This window comes from Carassius gibelio, chromosome A23, assembly GCF_023724105.1.
Source record: "Carassius gibelio isolate Cgi1373 ecotype wild population from Czech Republic chromosome A23, carGib1.2-hapl.c, whole genome shotgun sequence".
Classification (NCBI taxonomy): domain Eukaryota; kingdom Metazoa; phylum Chordata; class Actinopteri; order Cypriniformes; family Cyprinidae; genus Carassius; species Carassius gibelio.
The window spans coordinates 19839916-19865316 of NC_068393.1; the positions used below are offsets into that span (position 1 = coordinate 19839916).

At 33.3% G+C, this 25401-nt stretch overlaps 1 protein-coding gene across 1 annotated transcript; it reads left to right on the forward strand.

Annotated features, from left to right (window-relative positions):
• The first annotated feature begins 10517 nt into the window (after nucleotides 1-10517).
• LOC127944911 (serine/threonine-protein kinase 35-like) lies at nucleotides 10518-23995 on the forward strand. Its single transcript, XM_052541330.1, has 3 exons — nucleotides 10518-11212; nucleotides 14523-15281; nucleotides 21730-23995. Exons 1-2 carry the CDS (start codon nucleotides 10693-10695, stop codon nucleotides 15239-15241), a joined length of 1239 nt encoding a protein of 412 aa, XP_052397290.1. The 5' UTR covers nucleotides 10518-10692; the 3' UTR covers nucleotides 15242-15281; nucleotides 21730-23995.
• Nucleotides 23996-25401: the final 1406 nt, after the last annotated feature.

Below are 25401 nucleotides of genomic sequence, written 5' to 3' on the forward strand. Positions count from 1 at the left end.
GATTAATCAATCCCTTGCAATGTTCAGTTAGCTTCATGTGCTAAAGGCAAACAATAAGGCAGCTTACTAGATCTTGGAGTAGAGCCATTATATTGCACTTATAATTATATATAATATCTATCACTATACTGTTGGATCTCAGTGCTGCCTTCGACACAGTTGATCATGATATCCTCATTGATCATCTCAAAGACCAAGTGGGTATAACCTTCCTCATAAAACCATTACAATACATCCTAGAACCATTTCAGTTAGTTTGGACACTGGACACAAACTGTTCTTCTTCTGTTGTAACATTACATTTATATTTTGATTTTTGATTATTATACATTGAGCCACAAGAACACATTAACGTCTGAGGTTCCTCAGGGCTCGATTTTGGGACCCATTTTGTTTTCCCTTTATTTGCTTTCATTAGAAAATATATTTGATAAGCATGGTATAAATTACCATCAGTATGCTCAAATTATAGTATATATATATTTAGAACTCAGCTGCTAGGCTTTTAACTGGTACCAAAAAAAAAGAGACCACATTACCCCTGTATTGGTTTCATTGCATTGGTTACCGATTCAATACAGAATCCAGTATAAAGTGCTTTTATGTGTTTTAAATATCTCTATTGGCTTGACACCAGAGTTTGTTTATGATTTGATTAGTCTACATCAACCTTTGAGATCTCTTCGCTCCAAGGATCAACTGGGTCTATTTTCATGGACAGCACTTTAGTGCCCATTGTGGTTTTTCAAAGTGCTTTAGAAATAAAGTTGAGTTGAGTTGAGATGAATCATATCACAAATAAAATAGGATCTCCATTAGGATGAACACAGTTTGCAACAGAAAACTAAAACAAAAGCTGCCTCAAATAGCTGCAAATTGATAAACTAAGGTAAGAATATTTAATATATTAGGAGGGCAATATCCTTGAATGTATAATATTACAAAAAAATGGGGATCTCTATTAAGACAAAATCATTTTGCTTCAAAACTAAAAACATTAACTGCATCAAAAAAGCACTTAAAATGAACCTTTGAAGTGTTTTTTGATGGTTCACTGAATTCAAAAGAATCTGATTTAAAATAATTCAAATGAACATGATTAATTTGTATTAAGTTGAATCAGATCCAACTGAATTCTAATGAATTTGATACAAAAGCATCTGATTCCACTGAATTCAGTTGAATCATTCTCATTTGAATCCAATGAATCAGACTCAACAGAATTCAAACAAATCTGATTCAAAATAATCAGAATCACAGATTCATTTGAAGTCAGTGCTTTTAAGTACTACTTCTACTTTCTACTTACCTCTTCTTTTAAGTATCTTCTTAAAGTATTTAAATATTTTCTGAAATATAACTAGTAGATGATATATTTTATTTGTCACAAAAAAATTAGGGTAACAGCACTGAACTTTTAAAACAAACATTTATATAAAAAAAAAAAACTAATAAAACAAGTTAGAAGCAGGTGGGCATACTCTCTATTTACTGTGATTACGTGCAAACTGTTCCTACTGTCCTTCTCAACTAATTAGATAGTGAGTCTGTAATGAGTTTGGAAAGCAGTGAATCCATGGTGTAAAAACAATGAGGTAGAAACATTTATCTCATTTATATTGAATTGCACCTGAACTTTCTCCTGCATGTGGTGTGTTCGTAACCATAGCAGCTGAGATTATTTCCATAAATAATTACTGTGGGAGTTGCAACTTTTAACTTCTCATTACATCCCAGAACCCCAGACTCACCCTCAAGAACTGACGGGCCTGGAGCAGCATTAACAGGTGAAATGAGAAGACGCAAGCTTATTTATTTCACAGCTTGATAGATCGACGAAATCATGTGATGTACTGAGGATGTTTTTCTAGCGCTCAGAGAGATGTGATGACAACGTTTGAAGTGATTCATTTTGATAAAAATACATCTCAGGAAAGGACTTGGAACAAATGAAACATGTTGTAAAGACCTAATGACGTTCTGCTTTTGAATTAGCTGATAAATGTAGCTATTTTAGTCCTTTTTTTATACTGCATGTTGTAATGTGCGTACTATGCTTTATTTCTTTACACTCATATTAATTTACACAAATACAACAGGAATATGAAGTTATTGTTATTGCATGACTGATTGAGCCCAAAACATTAATGCAGGAAACATGTTTAACACCTGTGACAAAGATTTGATGAAGGTCCAACGTGAGAAGACCTGTTAATGGCAACTATTTGCATGACTGAAAAAAAAAGTTTTTTTGCCAAATAACTCAGATTTCATAAGCATCCTGAAAATAATTAATGCATTCTTTATCAAGGACAGTTTGTGGAAAGAAAAATTGTGTTTATTTTTTAATAACATAAATTATATTATCCGAAAGATGATTCACTTTAAATGTATTTCTTCTTTAAAATTAGTACATACACTAATAAAACTTGTGATAAAATAAAAGTAGTTTTTCTCTTATATGTTTTTACACATTTTAACACATGGAATTTGGTAAAATCTACTTTAAAACCTACTTTTTGATTTTACATTTACAAAGGCAAATATTTACACAAAATTAATTTGTCTTAATTAAATATACATGTTGGCCAGTCACTTCACTGACAATAGTATATCTCGATCATAAAATGAAGAAACATATATATAACCATCCCACAACCTAACCACAACCTTTAGCTTACTATTCACATGTTATATCACTTTTGTCCAACATAAATCAACATTAAACCATAAAAGTTCCTTTCTGTCAGTAAAATCATTAAATGTCTGTTCACACCAGAAAGCATGTAAATCTACCTTTAACACATGGACAGTGATGTTTTGTTATTATGCGTGTGCTGCAGTTCAGTCATCTGTCGCTTTACATGCTCGCGCTCTTTAAAGCAGAGTGAATTCTGATTGCTGTCAATGTTTTTATCTTCAGCTGGAAAAAAAAAAAATCATAATTCTCCAAGTTATTTCAGAGATATCGTTCTTTTACGCACTCTCAGAAAAAAAGGTACAAAAGCTGTCACTGTGCCGGTACATTTTCAAAAGGTACACTTTTGGACCTTTTAGATAATATGTTCCTTTAAGGTACCAAGGTGTACCTTTTGAAAATGTACCGGCACTGTGACAGCTTTTGTACCTTTTTTTCTGAGAGTGTGTCATTATCGCTATAGCTGTGGCAAGCACTTCCTTCATTCTCACAGAATTAGGACAATTATTAAAACTTTAGGTCTCCTCTCTGATTCAATTTCAGTGCATCCTACTTTCTCGATTCAGTCCTGTGCAAATCATTTATCCAATGCCGTTTCAGTGAATACAACAAGAAGGATTCATATGGTCTGAAAACAAGTGAACTGAACTTCAATTTGACATATAAAGCTGCGATAAAATGTTCAATAACTGTGTCCCTTTAGCTCGTTTTAATTAAGTAGGCTACATTAAATAATCAGCTAGTTTTAAAGTGCTTTCTCCAGCACTGAATGATATTTAGTGAGATCAGTCAGAAGATCAGTCAGAAGCGGAGGCTTTGAGTCTCTGTGTTAACTTCTGATTAGATGACTCGGAAGTCAATCTGTCACAGCGCTTCATTTCTTCTGCTTTGGAGACCAAGGTCATTTCTACTGTGATAATTCTAGAGTGAAAACAAGAGCTATTCACACACAGAAACACGTCATACATCTTTATATTTGTGTTTTTTTCTTCTAGTGTTAGGTTACTGTATGGACAAACTCACTGAAGGATAAGTTTAAGGACGAAAGGACAGCTGTCAGCACGTCAAAGACGCCACATGACAGGATAAAGAGTGGGCTTTGCTTCTTTTACTTCCTTCCCAGCTAACATGCAACATTCTTCTAACTAAAGTATTGCAATGAGCTGTAATAACGGCTGCATGTTTTATTTGGCTGTAAGCAGCATAATTGTGTTGCCTCTCTTCATATTTATTTAAACATAAACAGCAGGTCTTTCCTTTCAGTTTGTTTGACTGCTCAGAAATCATTTACATCGGAGTGCGCCGCCTCTCCTCCCACAAGACTGATCTCAAATCGGATACTGAGACCATGCTGTTGACATGCTAGACACAGTTCTGATCTCAGATCAGCGTTTATAATGGCAAGAGCTCTGTGTGTCTCCTTAGCAGCATGGAGCCGTTTTGTGAGCGTGGAGGCTGAGAGCTTTCCGGCGTTTCCGGAAGGAGGACAAAAGCGTTCCGCTCTGACGCAGCAGGACTGGGCTTCTGCGGTAGAAAGGAGAACATGACGTGGGACAATAACATACACACATCCTTTGGTTCCCAGAAAATTATTCAGGTGTAAAGCCAATCCTAAAGCATATTCTTTATAAAAGTAAAGACTCACTATCACTATGTCACTATTTGGGAAGATTTGCATAACACCGCCCAAAATGTTCACGCAAAGAATAAAAGATGTAACTTTGATTCTCTCTGTTGCCGCCGGATCTATGTCGTGGAGATGCTGTGTGTTTCGTTGTGAAATCAAAACTACTTCGTTTGGTCTTTCAAAAGAGAACTAGAAATCGGTGATTAAGTTGTATTTACAACACTGTTCCAGAACAGAACCCAAATATTCAGATGTGTGCAGCAAATGCCTCGTTTGCAATGGGTTTTATTGGTTTTGTCTCGTCGCACCTGGATCACAGAATGTTAAGGGGTGTAACATTTCCGTCACACGCTTGAGGTATTCGACCAATCACAATGCACTGGATAGCTGGCCAATCAGAGCACACCTTGTTTTTCAGAACAATGAGCTTTGTAAAAATCGACGCGTTTCAGAAAGGCAGGGCATGGAGGAGAAACAATAACGCACAGTAACCTTAAACCGCATAAACACATTTCATTACACCAAATACACAAAATAATATTCTTTTTAAACACATCATATAACCCCTTTAAAGGAGAAAATTATATATAGTCTATATATAATTGTGTAATTTTTTTGACAAATAATGTTTATATTTAAAATGAACAAAACAAGCACGTCCTAAACTTTAAAGGATCACGCCCAATCTTAATAGCTCCACCCCCAAATTCACAAAACCACAGTGCAACAGGCACCGCCCCCATCAGGAGTAGACACGCCCCTTCCTGCTGATTGGCTAAGTGTGCTTCAGTGCTTGCTGAGGTTTCTCAGAAATCACTTTCTGCACTTTTCAAGGTTTTTAGATATAGATATTACAAATTCTGACTTCATGTCACACAATCATGTCCAAAACACAAACTGCGTTTCTCATTGGCTAATAACGCCGCTTTACGCCACGAATCTTTTGTTGTTGTTGTTTACAGGAGCCTAAGGCTGTCACAGAAACAGCTATGAGCTCTCAAAATATGTTATCACTGATGTCTGTAAGGCATTAGAGACACTCTATGTGTAATATTGAAGAATCCTGCGCAAATCTGTCTTTTAATTCAGAACTAGAGCATCTAAGTAGACATATCACATGATTTACGGTGTCTGCAAAAAAAGTTGCACATCCATTATTGCTTTTTCCCACCAGAAAGCAAAGCTCTGGACACTCCTGTGACGTGGAAAAAAGACTGACGTCATGTGTCTTTTGTTGGGTAAAATGGTCAGCAGTAGCATAGACCTCTTCAATAGATTGCACATCAATCACATCACATCTCTCTGTGGAAGCTCATGTTCGTGTCAGACTCTTAAAGTGCAGTTCTGTGTTCAGACACCGGAGGGCAACAAACAATACCCAAGACGAGACCGAGAAGCCCCACCCACACTCAGATAATCATATTAATATGCAAATTAGCTTGGATTTAATCTGACGTTTTATTAATCGAGTTATTGTGAAGTCTAGCCTGTTAAATCGATCTATTAATACACACAGTCATTGTTTGAATTTGTCACATTCATGTCTAATATATATATATTTGTATTTAAGGAAACTTTCCCCCTTCTCTTTCTCTGTTTATCAATTTCTAGTGCTGTATACAACAAGGAGGACTGTATAATAATAATAATAATAATAATAAAACTAATTTAATATTTAATTACCTTTATTTAATAAGAAAAGTTAATCTAAAACAACAGTATAAATGCATTTCTTGCAACAGCACACATTTATTTATTTATAGGGACATGCAACCCAATAATTAATATGATTTGGGCTAATTAGGTATTGGGGGTTAATGAGAAATTACTTATGAAGTCAATTTTAGCATGTGTTTATAATGATCTCAATGCACTGACAGATGTGTATGGTAAATAAGAGAGGGATTCTGTGTTTTAAGAAGTGTAATATATATATATATATTTTTTATTCTATCTTTTAAATCAGCTAGAGTTCAGAGAAGAGCTGCTTGTTTATCAGTGTTCATATGAAAAGCTATGCTCTTTGGTTGCTCTCATGCCATCTTATAAAAGATTTCCATTGGTAAGTCCACTTTAGCGCTCTCATCCTTCCCTGCACGAAGCTCAGCTGCTATATTTATTCGTTTCAATACCCAAACATCATGTATATAACGTCTCACATTCATGAGTCTCTCCAGCTGTTGCTGAGTGGGCTGTAAAAGTTACCAATGTATAATAACTTGCCTCCCACCCTCATTTCGTCAAATGCATTATAAAAAGATTGTTCAATACAAATGTTTAACTGATCAAACTGTACAGCTTAAAATAAATAATTCCTAAAATCATCATTCATTCATTCATGGTGCCTTTATAAACAAATATTCACATCATGATTTTTCAAAGTTGTGCATTAAACAAAGATTGCTGGAGTATATTTCATTTCAGTTCAAAAATGTCAGACATTTAATATTAAAACTTCAAAATGTAATATTATATTTTAATTTTCATATAATAAAATTAATTTATAATTAATTTAAAATAATGAGTGAAAAATGTTTTCTGCACCAAATTCATAGTCTTTCCAGTGCATTTTTAAACATTAAATATATATAAGGTAAATGTATTTTTATGCACACACATATAAATCTGGTATGTAAATCATTCATACATTTAATTATTAATAAACCAGTCGATAATATTATTATATCAGTGGATAATTAATATATCAGATCAGCTGTTCACCTTTTCACAAGCATGTTATTGTGAAGCTGCTTGCATGCTTTTTCATCCATGCTGGCCTTCATGTTACTGTGGCAACGTGAGACACATGATGCATTGCGCAGTGTGTAAAAGTAAGAGAATCACGGAGAAAGAGAGGCATGTGAGTCATAAATTACACTGACCCTGAAACTTGAGCAAAAACAATATCAGCCTACAGTAAGAAAGAACCGAGGCTGTGGAGGTCAAGAGAAAGTTGTAGTCCAAATGAGGTAAAATACAGACGGTGGCCATTGATCGTGTTCAGTTAACTAGCTGCTGAGTCACAGAGAAGTCTAATCAAATTGCTGAAATGCCTGAAGTGTTTCAGTATAATTTCTAAATGTGAGGAGGAGAGGCAGAATTGAATGATATGAAATCAGTACATATGTGATTTGATCTTCAGCCGTCTTGTTATTGTGACGAGGGTTTTTAACCTGAAACTCTGGTGTTGAGTGGGCAGCAATTAACGCTGTAAACTCTTGAGCTCAGCCCTGTGGTGTTTCAGTTCAATCACATGTAGCTGTTTAGTGAAAGACATTATATTCTTTCTGAAGGATTTGAGTCCATTCTCCAGCTTTGGAGAAATGGTGAAATCACTGAAATTGATTTATTCTTTTGTCTCACTAAAGAGTTACAATTTTACCCCAAAAAATAAATAAATAAATAAAATGGTGCTATTTGACTTTCACACTAAAAAGAGCCTCTTTTCCTTAATTATAAAAACTTAAAACTTAAATCTAAAAACTTAAATCTAAAACGAATTAATATATTTGTTCAAAGGACACCCATTTTCAAAAACTCTTGCATCAGAAACCAAACTTTATTAGACTGAGTAAATCATAAAATGTGCTGTCATTTACATTTGAGACTAAATAATTATATTTTTTAAAAATCCATTTATGAAAATTGCAATTGTATAAAGATTTTTTGTTAGTGCTTTGGAAATAAAACAATAATAATAATAATAGTAAAAACATTTAAAATAAAATTAGAGAGTAAAATAAATTAAAAGAAAATCTAATGAAATTACTTTTTTTCAGAAATAATTACAACAAAAATAACTTAAATCATATAATAATAAGAATCATGATGACTTAACAAAAAAAATTAAAATTATTGAACTGATATGCACAGTCAACATCTATATCTACGAACATTATTTAATATTAAGAAATTAATTAACATTTCATTTAAAAGAACATTTAAAGAACATTAAAGAAATGTTGTGACAGAAAAAAAATCTAAATAAAACACTGTCTTAAAAATGATGAATTGTGTGAATAATATATAATCATGTAATCGATTAAAAAAGTACAAAAATGCACATGAATGCAGACCCCCTGATGACGTCACGGTCCGTGGGGAACACGCTGTAGCTCCCGCACCAAATCACACCGATCATATCAAAAACATGTCTTTTTAATTATTGTTATTAACACTTTATGTTTGCTGAAGCGCAAATATGTTACTTCATTCCCCCACTTAAAATATTAGAATGAAGCTGGGTGAGGGCTTTTATTATGTAATTAAGATACAGAGTGTACTGAAATGTGTGTGTGTGTGTGTGTGTGTGTGTGTGTGTGTGTGTGTATATATATATATATATATATATATATATATATATATATATTTTTTTTTTTTTTTTTTTTTTTTTTAAGTCCCTTGGGAAAGTTCCCAAACTCATTAAAAAAATAAATAAATAAATATATTGAAAAATAAGAGACTTGTAAAATGTTTTACTAATTGCTTTTTTATTTAACTTTATATAATTTTATTTACATAATAATCATAATTATTATTAATGTATTTTGTTTATTCTATTGTACTTCCTAGCTTCTATTTTTTTTCCTGAATCAATAATAAACACATAAACAACATATAGTATTAATTAGTTTTACTTTATTGTCCTTTTTTTGTCTTTGACATTGGTGACATCAATACATCCACATTAATACTTAAAACACATCACACATTAACAACACAAACATAAAATTAAACATAAAATAATTAGCACTACCCCAATTATCCCTTAATGGCTTTAAAAAGTTAGTTTTACAGCTATTGTTCTTAACACATAAACAAAAGATGACTTTTATTTATTTTTCTTTCTTCTTCTTTTATAAATAAAATTAGGGTATTTATTCCCCATATTTATAAATATATTAATGGATTTTATTGTACATCATATTTTATTTTATCCAGGGGCCTGTACCATGATGGTAGCTGAACAAATTCAGAGTTAAAGGGTTAGTTTTGAGTTGACAAAACCAAACCTCTCCAATCTGGCTCTGTTGGTACCATGATGCTGTTCATCAACTTTCTTTGTCAATTCAGGCTTTGATCCTGAGTTTGTGTAGCGCGTGCACATGAATGTGTGACATCACTGGCGAACAGCCAATCACGAGCCTTGCAACACAAAGCAAGTTTGATTTACTTCTCGTGAGAGACCCAGCGAGATTCAAAACTAAAGGTTAAAGGTTTTGCTAAAGGTTTAGAGATTGAAGAATATGACAAATTTAACCAGGACAAATAAAATAAATAATCTTGCTCTATCAGTGAAGTCACAAGTGAAACTTGTTAATTTAGTTCATACATTTGAAAATATATAGTGGTAGAGACTAGAACATGTAAGGTCAGATTTTTTTATTTTTTTAAATAGTGCAATCTTTTGATACTACAGCTTATATATATCATATGATCGGTATACATTTATATTTATTTAAAATACACGATTTATAATAACTGTTTAACTAAAATTTATTGTGTGTAAAAGATAAATAATAATAATATGAACCACAATAATTATATTAATCATAAAATGACTGAGTAATTATCATTAAAGCCAGACTTCTTTTTTTTTTTTTTTTTTTTTTAAGCATTAGTGACATTTAATTTGGAGCAAGATAAACTGGAGTGACTTTGTGTCAGACATGTGTCACTTTTCTCACATCTGATTGGTCCAGCTTCAGTTTGAGATCTCTAACCCAGAACATAACCTGCCCTGGAGCAGGTTAGCCTTGGAGTGTAAGTTACTATGGCAATGAATGCAGCTAAAAGCCAAGCCACTTACATGGTACCTAAAACCCAGGATTGGTGCAAACTAAACTGAAACTTACCTGGCTAGCTAGCTAATCCAGCTTCATGGTACAGGCCCCAGATGTCATCCCATTTACAATTATACCTGCTCCCCTTATTAAAATTCTATAAATAAAAACAAATTATTGTCAGATTTTGTTGTCAGAAAACACTTCTTGTGCATGATGGAACGATATTTTAAATAATAATAAAAAAAACATTTAATCTTGAATATTATCCAATTTTTATAGGTATATTGAAATAAACACTGTGCGAATAAATAATGTTTAAAATAGGATTTGTGACACGCCTCCCCCGTCTTATGAATGAAATGGAACGGCCCGCTCATGCCACGCCCCCTCCGCGCTCTCCTGCTGAAGTTGTTATTGTTTATGTCAGACTCTTGATAGAAGAAGTGACAAAAAACACGAGAACGAACCTGTCGAGTTTCCACAAAAGCGACAACTGTCAGCCCGCAGCTTTTTTACAGGGACGTTATGAGATATAGGAGTATTGCCCCGACACATATGTTAACACGGGGGGTGCTAAACTCATGGAGCTTCGTAACGGCACACAGGGGAGAATAACGAGCCTCCGGCGGGGCTGCAAGCGAGCCAAGCCGCCCAGCGCACACATGAGGCGGGGTGAAGGTAAGGCTCTGCGGCCGCTGCCCGTGGAGACCAACGAGGATGAGGAGGAGCTCATGGAGGAAGGCAACTGTTTCTCCACGGGCTTCCTCAAGCATGACATTCTCCATCCCGCAATGTTCTTCAAGACACCCAGGTATAGCTTGATCCGGGAGGTGGGTCGCGGGAGCTACGGTGTGGTGTACGAGGCCGTCGCCCGCAGGTCCGGAGCCCGCGTGGCCGTGAAGAAGCTCCGCTGCGACGCGCCCGAGAAAGTGGAGCTGGCGCTGGCCGAGTTCTGGGCCCTGGCGAGCCTGGAGAAGAAGCACGAGAACGTGGTGCAGCTGGAGGAGTGCGTGCTGCAGAGAAACGGGATGGCACAGAAAATGAGCCACGGGAACAAACGAAACAAACAGTATTTGAGATTAGTGGAAACCTCACTGAAAGGTAAGTCAAGTTGAACAACCACATGGCTAACAGCACAAGTTTAAAAGCATTTGCACTGAATGCATCATGTGACTGATATTGTATTGATATCTGATTTACTTTTCTAAGTGGTTGTATGCATGCTGAGATGCATAAAAGCAATGCAACTTTGTAACCATGTGAAGCTCCACACTGCATAATATGTGTTATTGTGCATCTTAAATGCATGTTATTAAACGTGCACCAAGTAGGAAGAGAAGGCACACTGTGCGTGAGGGAACATCATGTTCCAGCACCCATCACGCATTAACCCCTTCACTCCCATTCAGGCCAGTTTGGATGTTCCCCTCTACTTTGATGATTGTGTGCAATTTCACTTTTTCCAATGGTTTTCTAGTAGATTTAATAATGTGGTTATTTTCATGTCATTTGTAGGCCTGTTGTCAAAATCATATTAGATTAAAGTCTACTGTCATTGAGCAGAATGCAAAATACTTTTGCAAACATTTACAGTTTTAGCTCATTATGTGTTTTAGACATTTTTATTAGTTGTATTACTTTTAAAGGCCTGGAAATCCTAATTGTTCCTGATATTTGCATGCACATGTGAAACCTGAATATAGTTTTGACATTAATTGCATATGCACTGTGACATGCTGTACTCGATCAACATGCTTTTGAATGGGATTTTTTAAATGGCATTTAGGCGTTTGGTGTGTTGCGTGTTTGTGGTGTCGTGTGAGTGTGTGTTTGTGGTTGTGCTCAGCTGTTGCAGGATCTATTTTGTGCTCACTGCGGTTATGTAAGTGTCACCATTTAGTGGCCTCGTCCTCAATGGAAATAATCCTCACATTACAGCCCTGTTTAGAAATTATTTCAGTATAAATGATTCCGCTGATGCATTTTGAGTCATCTAATGCTGTTCTACAAATGTGTATTACTACTATTATTTATATTACACAACTTGTTTGTGAATTATTGATATATTTCATGCCAGATGTTTGTGTTTGTGACCTGTGATCATCAGTAGGTCAGTTTGGCCAATAAACACATTTACAGAGTTTAATTTATGACAAGAATTCCCTTTATTTTTCTTCAGAGCCCTTTGACCTAAAACATTTCTTCTTGATCATAGCGTGCAATTTTCAAAATTTTAGTCACTTTTCCATTATTTTTCTAATAGATGTACTATCAGAGTTGGTGTACTTTTGCACACATTTACAAGATAAAGATTCATTTGTAAACATTAAATTTTAAATTGCAATCACCCCCCCCCCCCGCCCCAAAAAAATGCTTTAGGATGGTGCATCAACTTCCCCAATTTTTTTCCATGAATTTTTCAGATGTTATATTAATTACAGGACATTTACACATTTACGGCTCGTGCCTTGCTTTATAACAGGGATCTTTGACCTTAAATATTTACTTAAAGTAACTCCTGGAATTTTAAGTTAATATTTCAATAATTTTACAACACATTAAGATGTTCACGGTACCGGATACAGATTTATTTTTATTGTGAAAAAAAGGAAATAAATTAAGTCGTAAGGATCACACAAAAAAAACTATTTTTAGCTCATTAAATGTTTTAGAGTGGTGCATAACTTTAGAAGAAGAAAAAAAAAACGTTGAAAAAAATGATTTTTTGAATCCTGGACATTTTGACATAGTTAAAGTTCCCCAATATTTCCATGGTCATGGGAACCCTGAATTTAGTTTTGACATGAAGTGTTAAATGTGTTTCTTAAGTTTTTATATTTATTACAGAGCAAACAGCTCCAAGTTTTTAATCATTCTTAATTGTTTTATTTTGATAGCTTGTTTTTAATTTGACATTTATTGATTTATTAGTCATTCATCCATTTATTTCCATTTCTTCAACATGCAAAACCATTGCAGTTCTCTGGGGCTCTATGTCAATTGCAATTACTGTAAATTTAAAATTTTTGTTTCAAGTGTAAATGGCGGCAAATTTCATGATGTTTTGGGAGTTTGGGAGATACAGCTTCATTTGTTTTTTAGGAGACACTCATTCCCAAGTGTTGAAGTTCTTACAGTATTAGTATGGGTCACAGTCCACCTGTTCTCCATGCATTTCCCAAACCCTTGTTTCCTGAAGTTAAGCTGTGTTATTTATCACAGAACGCTGGCAGATTATCAGTGTTTACTCTCATGCAGTGTTCTTTGGAAGTCCTCCAAACGTGCTGAAGCTGACGTCTGATTGGTTGGTTGTTCGCCTGTCTGAGTCCGCTAAACCAACTCTTTAGTTCTAAGGCTTGGGATATAAAGAGTAAAGCCACTGTGGTTTGAACAGAACTGGGTTTAATCAAACACAACATTGTCTGTTTGTTAATGAGACCGAAAGAGTGCGGCTTATCAGTTAGAGACCAGCGACAGTTTCTCCTGACTCAGCACAGATAACTGACTGAAGCACATGAGGAGATTATGGAGAGGCTTTGATTGGCCAACAGTGGTTTACAGTTACCTCAAATGCTAGTTCTAACCAGGGTTATAAGAGTTAATTAAAACTAAAGCAATAAAAACTTGAAATAATCTGCAGTAAAAAAAAAAAAAAAAAAAAAAAAACGTGTTTTATTAACATTTTTAATTTTTTTTTTAGTTTAACTTGATAACTAAATCTGAAACAGAAATAAAAACTAACAAAATTGCATGCAAGTACATATATAAAAATGTTAAATAATAATGTTACAAATGTGCAACAAAATTACTAAAACTTCATATATATATTTTTAATTCATTTATATATATATATATAATATTAAAAATATATACAAAAAAATAAATAATAAACAGAAAATATAGTTAATAAAATCATAACATTATCTCAGTGGTACTGTAATGGCATCGTTGTCTCCAATATGTTTTTAAAAATATTTTTACAAGTACCAAAAAATTTAAAAAATTGGATACTATATGTTAGATGCTATCATTGACTTTGTTAATGACCATTTTTGATCTTCTTTTAAATGATTAATCATTCTACATTATGTAACCGCTTTCCATTCTGATTGACAAAACATCATTTGACTGATAATAATAAGAAAGTTTTTTTTTTTTTTTTTTTGAGCACAAGTGTTTCTACTCCAGCTGAAGACAGGAGTTATGATGTAAAAAAAAAAATCATCCTTGCATAACAGAAATAAATTACATTTTGTAATATATTCAAATAGAAAATAGCGATTTACATTTTTAATAATATTTCACAATATTACTGATTTTACTGTATTTTTAAACAAATAAATGCAGTTTTTGTGAGCAGGAGAGTCTTCTCTCAAAAAAGCATGCTAACCGTATTCTCCTATCTTTCCAGGTGAGCGTATCTTGGGCTACCCAGAGGAACCGTGTTATATTTGGTTTGTTATGGAGTTCTGCGACGGCGGGGACCTCAACCAGTTCATCCTCTCCCGGCGGCCCGACCCACGGACTAACCGTATCTTCATGAAGCAGATGACCAGCGCTGTGGCCTTCCTCCATAAGAACAACATCGTCCACCGGGACCTCAAACCAGACAACATTCTCATCTCGCAGAAATCCGGCAGTCCGGTGGTCAAGGTCTCCGACTTCGGCCTCAGCAAGGTTTGCGCGGGACTCAGCTGCATGGAGAACGAAGGCGACAACCAGGTTAACAAAAACATGGTGAACATTAACAAATTCTGGCTATCGTCAGCATGCGGGTCTGACTTCTACATGGCTCCGGAGGTGTGGGAGGGCCACTACACTGCCAAAGCGGACATTTTTGCGCTCGGGATCATCATTTGGGCCATGATCGAACGGATCACATTTATCGACGCCGAGTCCAAGCGAGAGCTCCTCGGCACATATATTCGCCAGGGAACGGAGATCATCCCGGTGGGCGAGGCCCTGCTAGAGAACCCAAAGATGGTCCTGAACATCCCACAGAAGACCCGGAGCATCATGTCTGAAGGCATCAAGCGGCTTCTGCTGGACATGTTGGCGGTCAATCCACAGGACCGACCCGACGCGTCTCAGTTGGAGGTTAGAATGGATCAAGTCACATGTGCGGCGTAAACCAACCCGATTGGCTGAAACAAGTATGCAACTTTTTCAGGTGGGTTGAAGTTTCTCATTTTCCTTTCAGATGTTGTATTCACCATTTTTGTAAACCTCAGATCAAAATGTTCAAGAGCAAATGCAGTTTAAATCCTTTAATGCACAAAAACAAGACGACTCGAGTTATCAAAGAGGATTTAAGCGTATGCAACTTTCATATTTTTGTATCCCGACCCATAGGTTAGAATCACCTCGGTTCCCTCGACCAAAACCCAACAGGGTCATTCCGTGTCAAATCAACCAAATTTCAGAAACTCCCATGGCTCAATGTTTTTTTTTTATTTTGTTTATTAATATAAATAAGTATGGATAGTGACGAAAGCCATAATGTTCAATGTCATGGATGTATGTATACTAGAGTAATCCACTGTTTTGTAGAGGGGCGTCAACAATTTTCAGATGTGGAGCCAAATTATATTGGAGAAAAATCATTATTTCATTTTTACACAGAAATTGGTAGGTTTTATTAGTAAAATGTATTATTTTAGTAATCTTTGTTGCATTATATGCCAAGGATGACCATTCAAATATGGGAAAAAGCATGTTTTTTCCCTCCTAAGTTTGCATGGGTGTAACTCAAGAAGTGTTAAAGTATATTTATAGATTTTGGGTTTTAATGTGCTATTTAGGGTTTAACAGCCCGACATGGTTCAATTCCAGAGATATTGAGATCTCATTTTACACATTTTCAGTGGTCAGAATCAAACGTGGGTCACTTTGCATTAGGGCTGCACGATATTGGGAAAAAATGACATTGCGATATTATATTTTTCTGCGATATATATTGATATAATTTTGCTGTCTCTCTCTCTCGCGCTCTCTCTCTCTATCACTCTCGTGCACTCTCTCTCTCTCTATCTCTCTCTCTTGCGCACGCTCTCTCTCTCGCGCACATGCGCGATCTCTCTCTCTCTCCCGCGCTCTCTCTCTCTCTCCGTGAATCACATTCGTCAAGGGCTGGGGAGCAGCTGGCCCGTACAGTTAATGAGTAACGGATCAATTACGACAGCCTACATCACACATCCTGCGATGTGACTATCGTGGATTCGTACATCGCGATATCGATGCTTAAACGACACATCGTGCAGCCCTACTTTGCATACAGCTGATACTGATATTTTGAATTTAAAGAAGAATTTCTTTATTGAAACTAGAAAGTGTATTCCGGACCCGGTTCTCTCTATCAAAACAATTGCGTAGAAAAATAGGTCTACAATAGTACGTCATCTCTTCAGGACACCACCAGCAGACTTTACAGTATAGAAGTGATAGTTAGGTAAATGTACTTATTTGTTAAAGTAGGTGGCCAAATTGACTTTTATCCAAGCTATAAGAAAATCTTGAGCTTTTCAGAGTTCTTCGTCTATTCATGAATTTCTCTTTGTTTTTCTTTGATCAAACCCATGTATTTGGCCTCAGGGGTTGCATGTACCCTGCGAGACTACCGTGCCCTACCCATCACACAACTCTCAGGCCTGTTTGGTTTTCTGCCGCCCCACCCTGAGCTCCATGAGTGATCTGATTAACAAGATCTGACACCTGTTTAGCAGCAGAATGCACTCAGCCGGAGGCAATAACGTCTCAGTTCAGTGCACGACGTGCTTCATGTTACATCACATTATTGCATTCTTTTACGGATTTTTCATCGGATGAAATTCAACTCAGAAGTCCACAGGAAGTTAAATGCATTTTAGAAGCACTTTAGAATTTATATTTAAATTATACTGAACACAGTTTATTCAGGTTTAATGATACTCCTTTTTTTTAAGTAAAAATATTCATACTTTTCATGCCGCAATAATGTAAATGCAATGTGTGTAATATTATGTAAATTTTATATATATATATATATATATATATATATATATATATATATATATATATATATATATATATTAATAATGTAATATCAATGTTTATATTATTTTATTTTGATTAATAAAATTGATTTATTTTTTTGTTTTATGATGTTTATATATTTGCTATCCGTATTAGTAAAATTTACAAAATCAGTAACAAATATATTTTATTAATTATTATAGTCATATGTTTTACTCTTCCTTTCTTTTTAAGAAAATTTAGGGCTGTCATATATTTTTTTTATCAAATTAAATAATACTCTGATTAATCAAAATATTCAAAATATGAATATGTTCTAAAAACATATTACATGTGTATATATTTAAATTTAAATAAAATAAATAAGATTTACTTGCCAAAATATATTGTGGCTTATAAATCACTGAATGCCATTAAAGGACATTAAAGTCTTTATTGACTCCTAATGCCATTATTAGCTTAAAATGCACACTTGAAAGTCTTTAATTACATCAAAGTCTCATATGCATAAACAGATGCTTCATGTTTTGGCTAAGAACCAATTGTTATACAAAGTCAGTGTTCGCACAGACTATATTGCATTCTTTTATGGGTTTTGCATTGGATGAGATTCAACTGAAAAGGCCAGAGGAAATTAAATGCGTTTTAGAAGCCGTTTTAAAGCACAGTTTTAATCAAAACTCGCTGGATTGGTGTCCCGAGGCGAGAAGGTTCAAAAACAATAACTCTCTGAGTATAGCACGCATCTCCAGAGAAATGCAATGATGATTTGGTTGAGGGTCGTGTGCTATTGTTAGGTACGTGTACATCTTTCAGCAAGCATATAGAGAAGTTATGTACAGTAACACACCAGGGCCCAAACCCTCCTTCCTCTCACAGTCGACCTGAATGGAAGAGCCATTCATCAAACAAGCATGCTGGGAGTGAGCCGCGAGTCTGGCTGGTGTTTTAAGGGGGTAAAAGGGGTATATTTGCTTATAGACACCCCGAGCGCTTTCCGTTCCTTAGACTTTTAGACTGGGACACAGAACTTATTTCAGCTGCGCTCTCCCTAGCCCCATACACCCCTGTTTGACAGATTAAGAGACACACGCTCAGAACATTTTGTTCTTTGCCTGCCAGCCTGCATGCGTCTCAGTTGCTGCGGTGTATAAAGTGCGTATACTGTGTGTATTACTGGCTACGGAGGATCTCAAATGTTTTAAATAGAGCTGTAATGATATTGCTTCTTATTTTTTATATTATAAAATGCATGTTTTTTAGTAATTCACACACCACAAGAATGAAAAGTACAGTTTGTAAGTAAGAGTTTGTCAGTTATATTCTTTCTTAATAATAATAATAATGTTTTAGAATTTTATTTAATTTTTCACATTAATTGTGTAATATTTCATATTTTTATATTTGTTATTTATTTTTTTATACTTTTATTTTTAGTATTTTACATGTTATTTAATAGGTCTTTTTTAATTCACACTTTCGGTAATTCACACCACAAGAATGAAAAATACAGTTTATATATATATATATATATATATATATATATATATATATATATATATAAAGATATAAATTATATTCTTTCTTATCAATAATAATGTTTTAGAATTGAATTTATTTTGTTTTATTCTTTTTAAACTTACATTTTTAATAATTAATATTTTGTAAATATGTATTTATTTTTGGTATTATTTTTAATAATTTTATTTTAAAAAATTTGTAAATAATATTTATTAGCTTTTATAATTCACACTTCAATAATGTAATGTGCATGTAAATGTGTAGTGATGTTTTCAAATATTTTGTTTACTTATTATTTAATTTCTTTATTCTTTCTATGCAGTGTTATTATTATAGATATACTTTTTATTTTAAATATTATATTTATAATGTTTTATAATATTTCATAAATTTTAATTTACTTATTTAATATTTAATTTGTGTACTCCTGTTTAATGTTTTTATTTATTTATTGTATTTAATTTTTATTGTTGTTTTTTAATTTCATTTTGTAAATACAATTTATTTTTTATAATTTTTAATACTGCATTTATTTGTTGGGGTTTGTTATGTGTATTGTAAGATAACAGTTTAGCTGAATCAGTTATATTTGAATCATAGCTATCACGTTTTCCCCTTTCTCTTTAATTTATTAAAATGTAGGGCTTTCAATGCAATTAAACACTGTAATCTATTAAATAATACGCTGAATAATGTGTGTAATCCAAATTCATTGTCTATATATCAATAATTGCTAAGAAAAGCTTCAACTGAAGGTAATTCAAATACATTATTGTGTGGTTTCATATATGATCTTTGTGACTTGTTATAATTATTTTCCACAGCACCGTCTCGAGCTGCTCATCTAATGTTGTCTGAGTTGTTTCTGTCATAAGTGGGTCATTGAGTTCAGAGCAGCTGGAATATGATCCTCATCTCTGTTCACGTCATCATAATCTTATATAATAACACTGCAGCTTCTGTGCTGACATACACTACAATAAATGTAAGAAATGCATTAGAATGCACCAATATTAGTCAGATTTTCACATCATTTTTAAGTTAACAGAGCATTTGTCTCTTTTCGGATCAAAAAGCTTGCACAAAACTACCTTTGTTTATGTGCGCTGTGGAGAATCAGGCATGTTTTCCAGCGTTGTTGGGGAGGTTTTTGCCTGAGCAAGTGTTTTATAGACTGTTATGTAAGCAGGAATAACATTTAGCTGATAATTGGGCTAAAACATGCTGTTTTTCCAGCTCATGTTTCCAATCAGAGGATGCTTTTTTTTTTTATTGTTAATCTTAAACTGCTGAGAAGAGTTATTTTAATCAGATGAAGTTTGTGTTAAAGAAAAATCCTTTGCAGAATGCTAAATTATAAGTTAAAGCTATTTTTTCAAAGTTGTAATTAAAACAATGAACATTTTACTATATATATGTCTTAATATTTTTTTGCATAAATGTATTTATTTATTTAATTTTATTATTTTTAATACTCTTTATTTTCACAAATATCTTTCATGTATTTATCATTATTATTATTATTATTATTATTATTATTACTATTGATCATTTATTTATAGCCAGTTGTATTATTTTTAAAACTATTTAAAATACACGTAATGTACTGTAATGGACATGACATTTTACATTATAGAAATTATATTAAGTCATAATGATATTTCATAATTTTATACATTTAATTTATTTATTAATGTGTTTATTTTTAATAGTAAAATTATACTTATTAATACTTTGTTAGTTCAGTTATTTATATTTTATTTGAATAATTTTAATATATTTTATTTTTCACATTAAACATTAAATTAAATTAAATTATACATGAAATCAGGTAGAGTAAAAGGATTTTTCTAAAGTATATATTTATGTATATTTTTTCATTGTAGTAAGTTTTGTGTGAAAGTTGTTTCAAAGTAAATCCGACAATTTTTTTCCTTTTTTTTTTTTTTTGTCTATTTTTTTTTAAAGGTGTCTATTTATCCAATTTATTTGATGTAGTCTTTCTGTGAGAAACATCACTGTAAAGTACATTTGATCAGAGTAGAATATCTAGAATATATCATAGAAACCCTCTGTGATCAATAACCAGCGGAGGTGTTTTTAAAGAGGTCTGATGTGCAAAGATGAGTGTGGCTCTCTCTAGTGTGTTGATTCTTCTCTATTCCTGTCACGCACTGACTCACTGAATTATTGTGTGTCCAGATAACTTATTCATGATGCTTTCTAAATATAACTATTGCACTTTCAGTCTTCTGGTCTGTCTCACGCAGTTGAGCGTGCAAGCCTGAGCGTGGATCTCATATCAAGCTGAAATTATGAGACAGAAAAGTCGTAACTATTGCATAAAAGTCCAAATTGAAATATTAAGGGAGATGTGTGACCTTTTTGAACATTGTGACTTTAAAGGTAAAATTATTACATAAATCTAAACTATGAGATGCTAATTTATAATTGCAACCTAAAAAAATAAATAATTATGACAGATATAATTCATAAACATAAGATATAAAAGTCATAATTAAGATAAGTAACAATTATGGGATATAAAAGTCGATTTTGACACAAGTTAAAAGTTTAAGATTAAAACGAGAATGAATGCATAAAAAGTTAAAATTATGAGACAAAAAGTCATAATTCTGACATAAAAAGTCAAGTTAATGAGATTTTAAGTGATTACAACCTTAAAAATGACTTAAAAGGTAAAATTATGAGATAAAAAAGTCTGAATTATGGAATAAATTATAATTATGAGATACTAAGTAATGTAAATTATGAAAAAAATAAAAAAATATTAAATGTCATTATTAAGACAAGTAGCAATTATGAGAAGTTAAGTAATAATTATGTGCTTAAAAATATTTTTTTGTCATAAGTATGACTAAAAGATAAAATGTTAAGATTCTACGTAATAATTATAACGTCAAATAATTATGTCAATGAAAGAGTTTCTACTTTTAACATGATGATTTCGAGGATTCTGATTTCTCAAAGCATGATTTAGTTTGATTTCTTCATTGAAGTGTTGTAGAAGATGATCTGTTGGGAATGGCTGAGTAACTGTTTCTCTCGTGTTGCTCTCTCGACAGGTTTGCAGAGCAGGATTGTAAACTGATGGAAATGAAAAAGGGACTTTGGATCCTGGAACTGTGAATTTCATTTCGTGACTGCTTCCAAAAAAACAGAAGTGAAATCAAATGACTTGACATCTAGATCTAAAACCCCTCACAAGGAAATGCTATGCAGGGTTTTTTATTTTATTGTTATTAATACGCTTTTTCTACTCCGGTGCGTTGGATTCCTCTTGCAAGTCTTCCAAACTGACCATGCGTTTTTCCTGCTCCGATCTCATCAGAATGATTTCCCGTGGACCAGATTTAGACACATGTCCTCAAACAGACATATCCGTTCTGCATCTCTGTGAAAACTACGTAGCGCAGTATACAGTAGGTGCGCAGTACAGTACAGTACAGATGTAAATAGGTAGATATAGATAATGCAGCACTAGGATCCATTGAAAGTTGTTGAAATCTCTAGAATATTCACAGGAAAACTGAGAAGGAAGTTATTATAAAGCTTACGACCTTGAAGACATTCTGTGAATGGTATAATGTGAATGACCGGGTACATAGGGACCTGTCTCTCCTATAGGTCAAACAACAGAATCACCTCTGTGCCTTATTTTTACAGTTTTAGAAACTGTTACTATTTAAAAAAAAAAAAAAAAAAGTCATTTTGGTTTAAAATTATAGTTTTCTTAACAAAACTTTGCAAAAATAATATATATATATATATATATATTTGTTTGACCGGATCCGTTAAATTCAGTTGCAAGTTTTGTCAAATAATTGTATTTTCTTTAATCCAAAATATATATTCTTTGTCAAGAGACAGGTCAGATATAAGCAAAACGCAGACTATTCTTCGTACTAATAGCATTGAACAGGAGCTTATTTGAAGTCTATGTAGACTTCACTGTTGATGTCGTGTAACTAATTTGGTGAGGGATCAAATAACGCTTTGGTTTTCATCTGACAGACTTCACATTGTTGTAGCAAAATGTCTTATTTCCTTTTTGCTCTTCACATAAAAAAAAAAAAAATGGACGTTATTTTCACGTTGTCTGGAATGTGTTGGTTCCGTTGGAATGGAACCGTTTGAATTGTAAGGAAATGTAGCGCCTCGTGTTCCGTACGGAATGTTGCATGATTCTGTTTCTGTGGGTCACTGTAGCTTGAATTCTCTTCACCTGAACACACTACCACATACTTTAGAGATGTGCCAGATTTTCGAAAAAATGTGTTCAGTATTTGGTTTCATTATAAAGACGGATGTTAACTGGAATTCTTAACACATTCAAGGTTAAAGGAACAGGTCCCCTCAAAATGAAAATTTGCTGATAATCTCACTCACAGGACATCGTAGATGAGTTTGTTTTTTCATCAGATTTGGAGAAATGTAGCATTACACCAGTGTCTCATCAATGGATGCTCTGCAGTGAATGGGTGCCGTCAGAATGAGTGTCCAAACAGCTGATAAAAACATCACAATAATCCAAACTCTTCTACATTTTGGATGGCCTGAGGGTGAGAACATTCTCAGCTAATGTCTATTTCTGTTCTATGTTATTGGTTTACACACTCCACGTTTCTACCTCACTTTTCCTTCAGTCTTTTGCTCTTTGGGTCTTTTCAGTGGCAGTACTTTTATTCGTAATGTTTTAAACGTCTCGGACAGAATTTGCATTTCACTTTTTGTTATATTGGGAGTTTTAGAACAAGATGAATCTTTAATCATTTCTTAAGTTCTTTGCATTTCTCCACATGATCTGTTTATGGATGGATATAGTTCCTGATATACCTCCTCTACCAGTGTTTCAGAGACGTTCTTCAGGTTTCTTCACTTAAGGAACTTTTTTTAGCAAAAGAAAATCCACAAGAAGTTCATTTGAGGTCTGAAGCGGTTAGGATCGTACTTTTAATGCAACTCACCATGAAATACCCCAAAAAAGCAACTCCTAGGCTCGCAGTAAGGTCATGTTTGTTGTCCCTCAGGTGTTCACTGAAAAATGTTTGCAGGTCAAACAAACACGAGGAATATTTAACAGTCCATTTTCTCTCCGTTCTAACAGAGATGCGCACATTGACCAATCACTACAGACACAACTGTTATCTTTCTACTGATTTGTTTTCTTTCTATCGGAGTTTCACCGATTATTTTGAGATTACAGATATTTTATTGTACAAATGACGTTTTATTGTTAAAACTTGCAAAGCAGTCTTTCTTAAATGTATGTAACAATGTTGTTTTGAAGAAATAAAGAAATAGAAATAAATATTTCTTGATTGTTATGTATTATTATTTTATGCTTTTTATTTCATAGCTCATAATGACTATAATAATTTGACTATTTTTACTTTAATTGGACTTTCTATTGCATAATTTTATATTATCATAATTTACCATAAATATGACTTTTTATCTACTAATTTCTGTTTATTTCATAATTTCTATTTTTATATGTCATAAGGACATAACTTTGACTTTTTATCTGATAATTTACTTAGTGTGTAGTTTCTGATTTTTATGCCATAATTATGTATTTTATCTCCTAGTTTCTACTTAATTTATAATTTAACTTCTATAATAATTTCTAGTTTTTAAATCTCATATTTATTTTTGTCATAATTCTAATTTTTTTTATATCATTATAAATTCATGTCCTTATTTCAACTTTTTTATCTCCTAATATTAGCTTTTTGTCATAATTCTGACTTTAACATTGTTTACATTTTTATGTTTTTATACATTTTTATTAACATTTTAGTTTAGTATCTCATAATTTAGACTTTTTAGTGTCAAAACTATCATTTTTAACTTCTGAAATAGAGTTTAATATGTATTTTATAATAATATTTGAGCTATTACTATCATTACCAACTTGTCCACATTTGAAACATTTTTCTGAATTTCTGTTGCATCTAAAGCTGGCTTGACTTCTTGTAAACATGTCAAATGAGATGCATGTCAAACTTCCAGCCTTTGTTTTTCACCATTGGCCTGTATCAACACATCTAACTAGCTACACAAATACTGGCACAGCATGCGTGACTGCGGTGAGCTTCTGTTGAATGCATGAGTGTGCAGTGACAGCATCCTCACGCAACCATCACAGATTGTGAGCTGAGTGAAAGGTCACTGTTGAGGTGCTAAAGGGTCTGTTAAAGAGGACAGTAGTACACCATGGATCATAATCTGTTGTTTTCCAAACAAATGGAAACAAAGCTCTTTATGCATGCATTTTTCTTCAAATAATTTTCACACAGATATTACATTTATTCTACTCCATTTATTATATGATAAATAAATGCTTCTATTTAAATCATATTTTACAATAAAGTATGCAAACGTTTTATAGAATTGTATATTGTTGTGCATATATTAATATTATTTTTCTCTTTTGTTAATTATAATGTTTCTATTCTCTGTTTAGATCATATTTCACACACACACAATTTCATCAAATCATTTCTGTTTGGAAAATCAAGACTTGACACTGGACACAAACTTTAATAAATAAGTAATAAAATAAAATAAGTTTTATTTCTTATAGCATCTGTTCCTAGCTGGACGCTATTAAAATGTTGTGAAATGTTTAAATGGCAGAGGATCTGTAGACATTGAGCAGGTAAACACAAAACTCTTGTGCACGCTAAAGAGGAAGTGCTGTTTTTACATGTCACATGCTCCAGTCAGCAAGA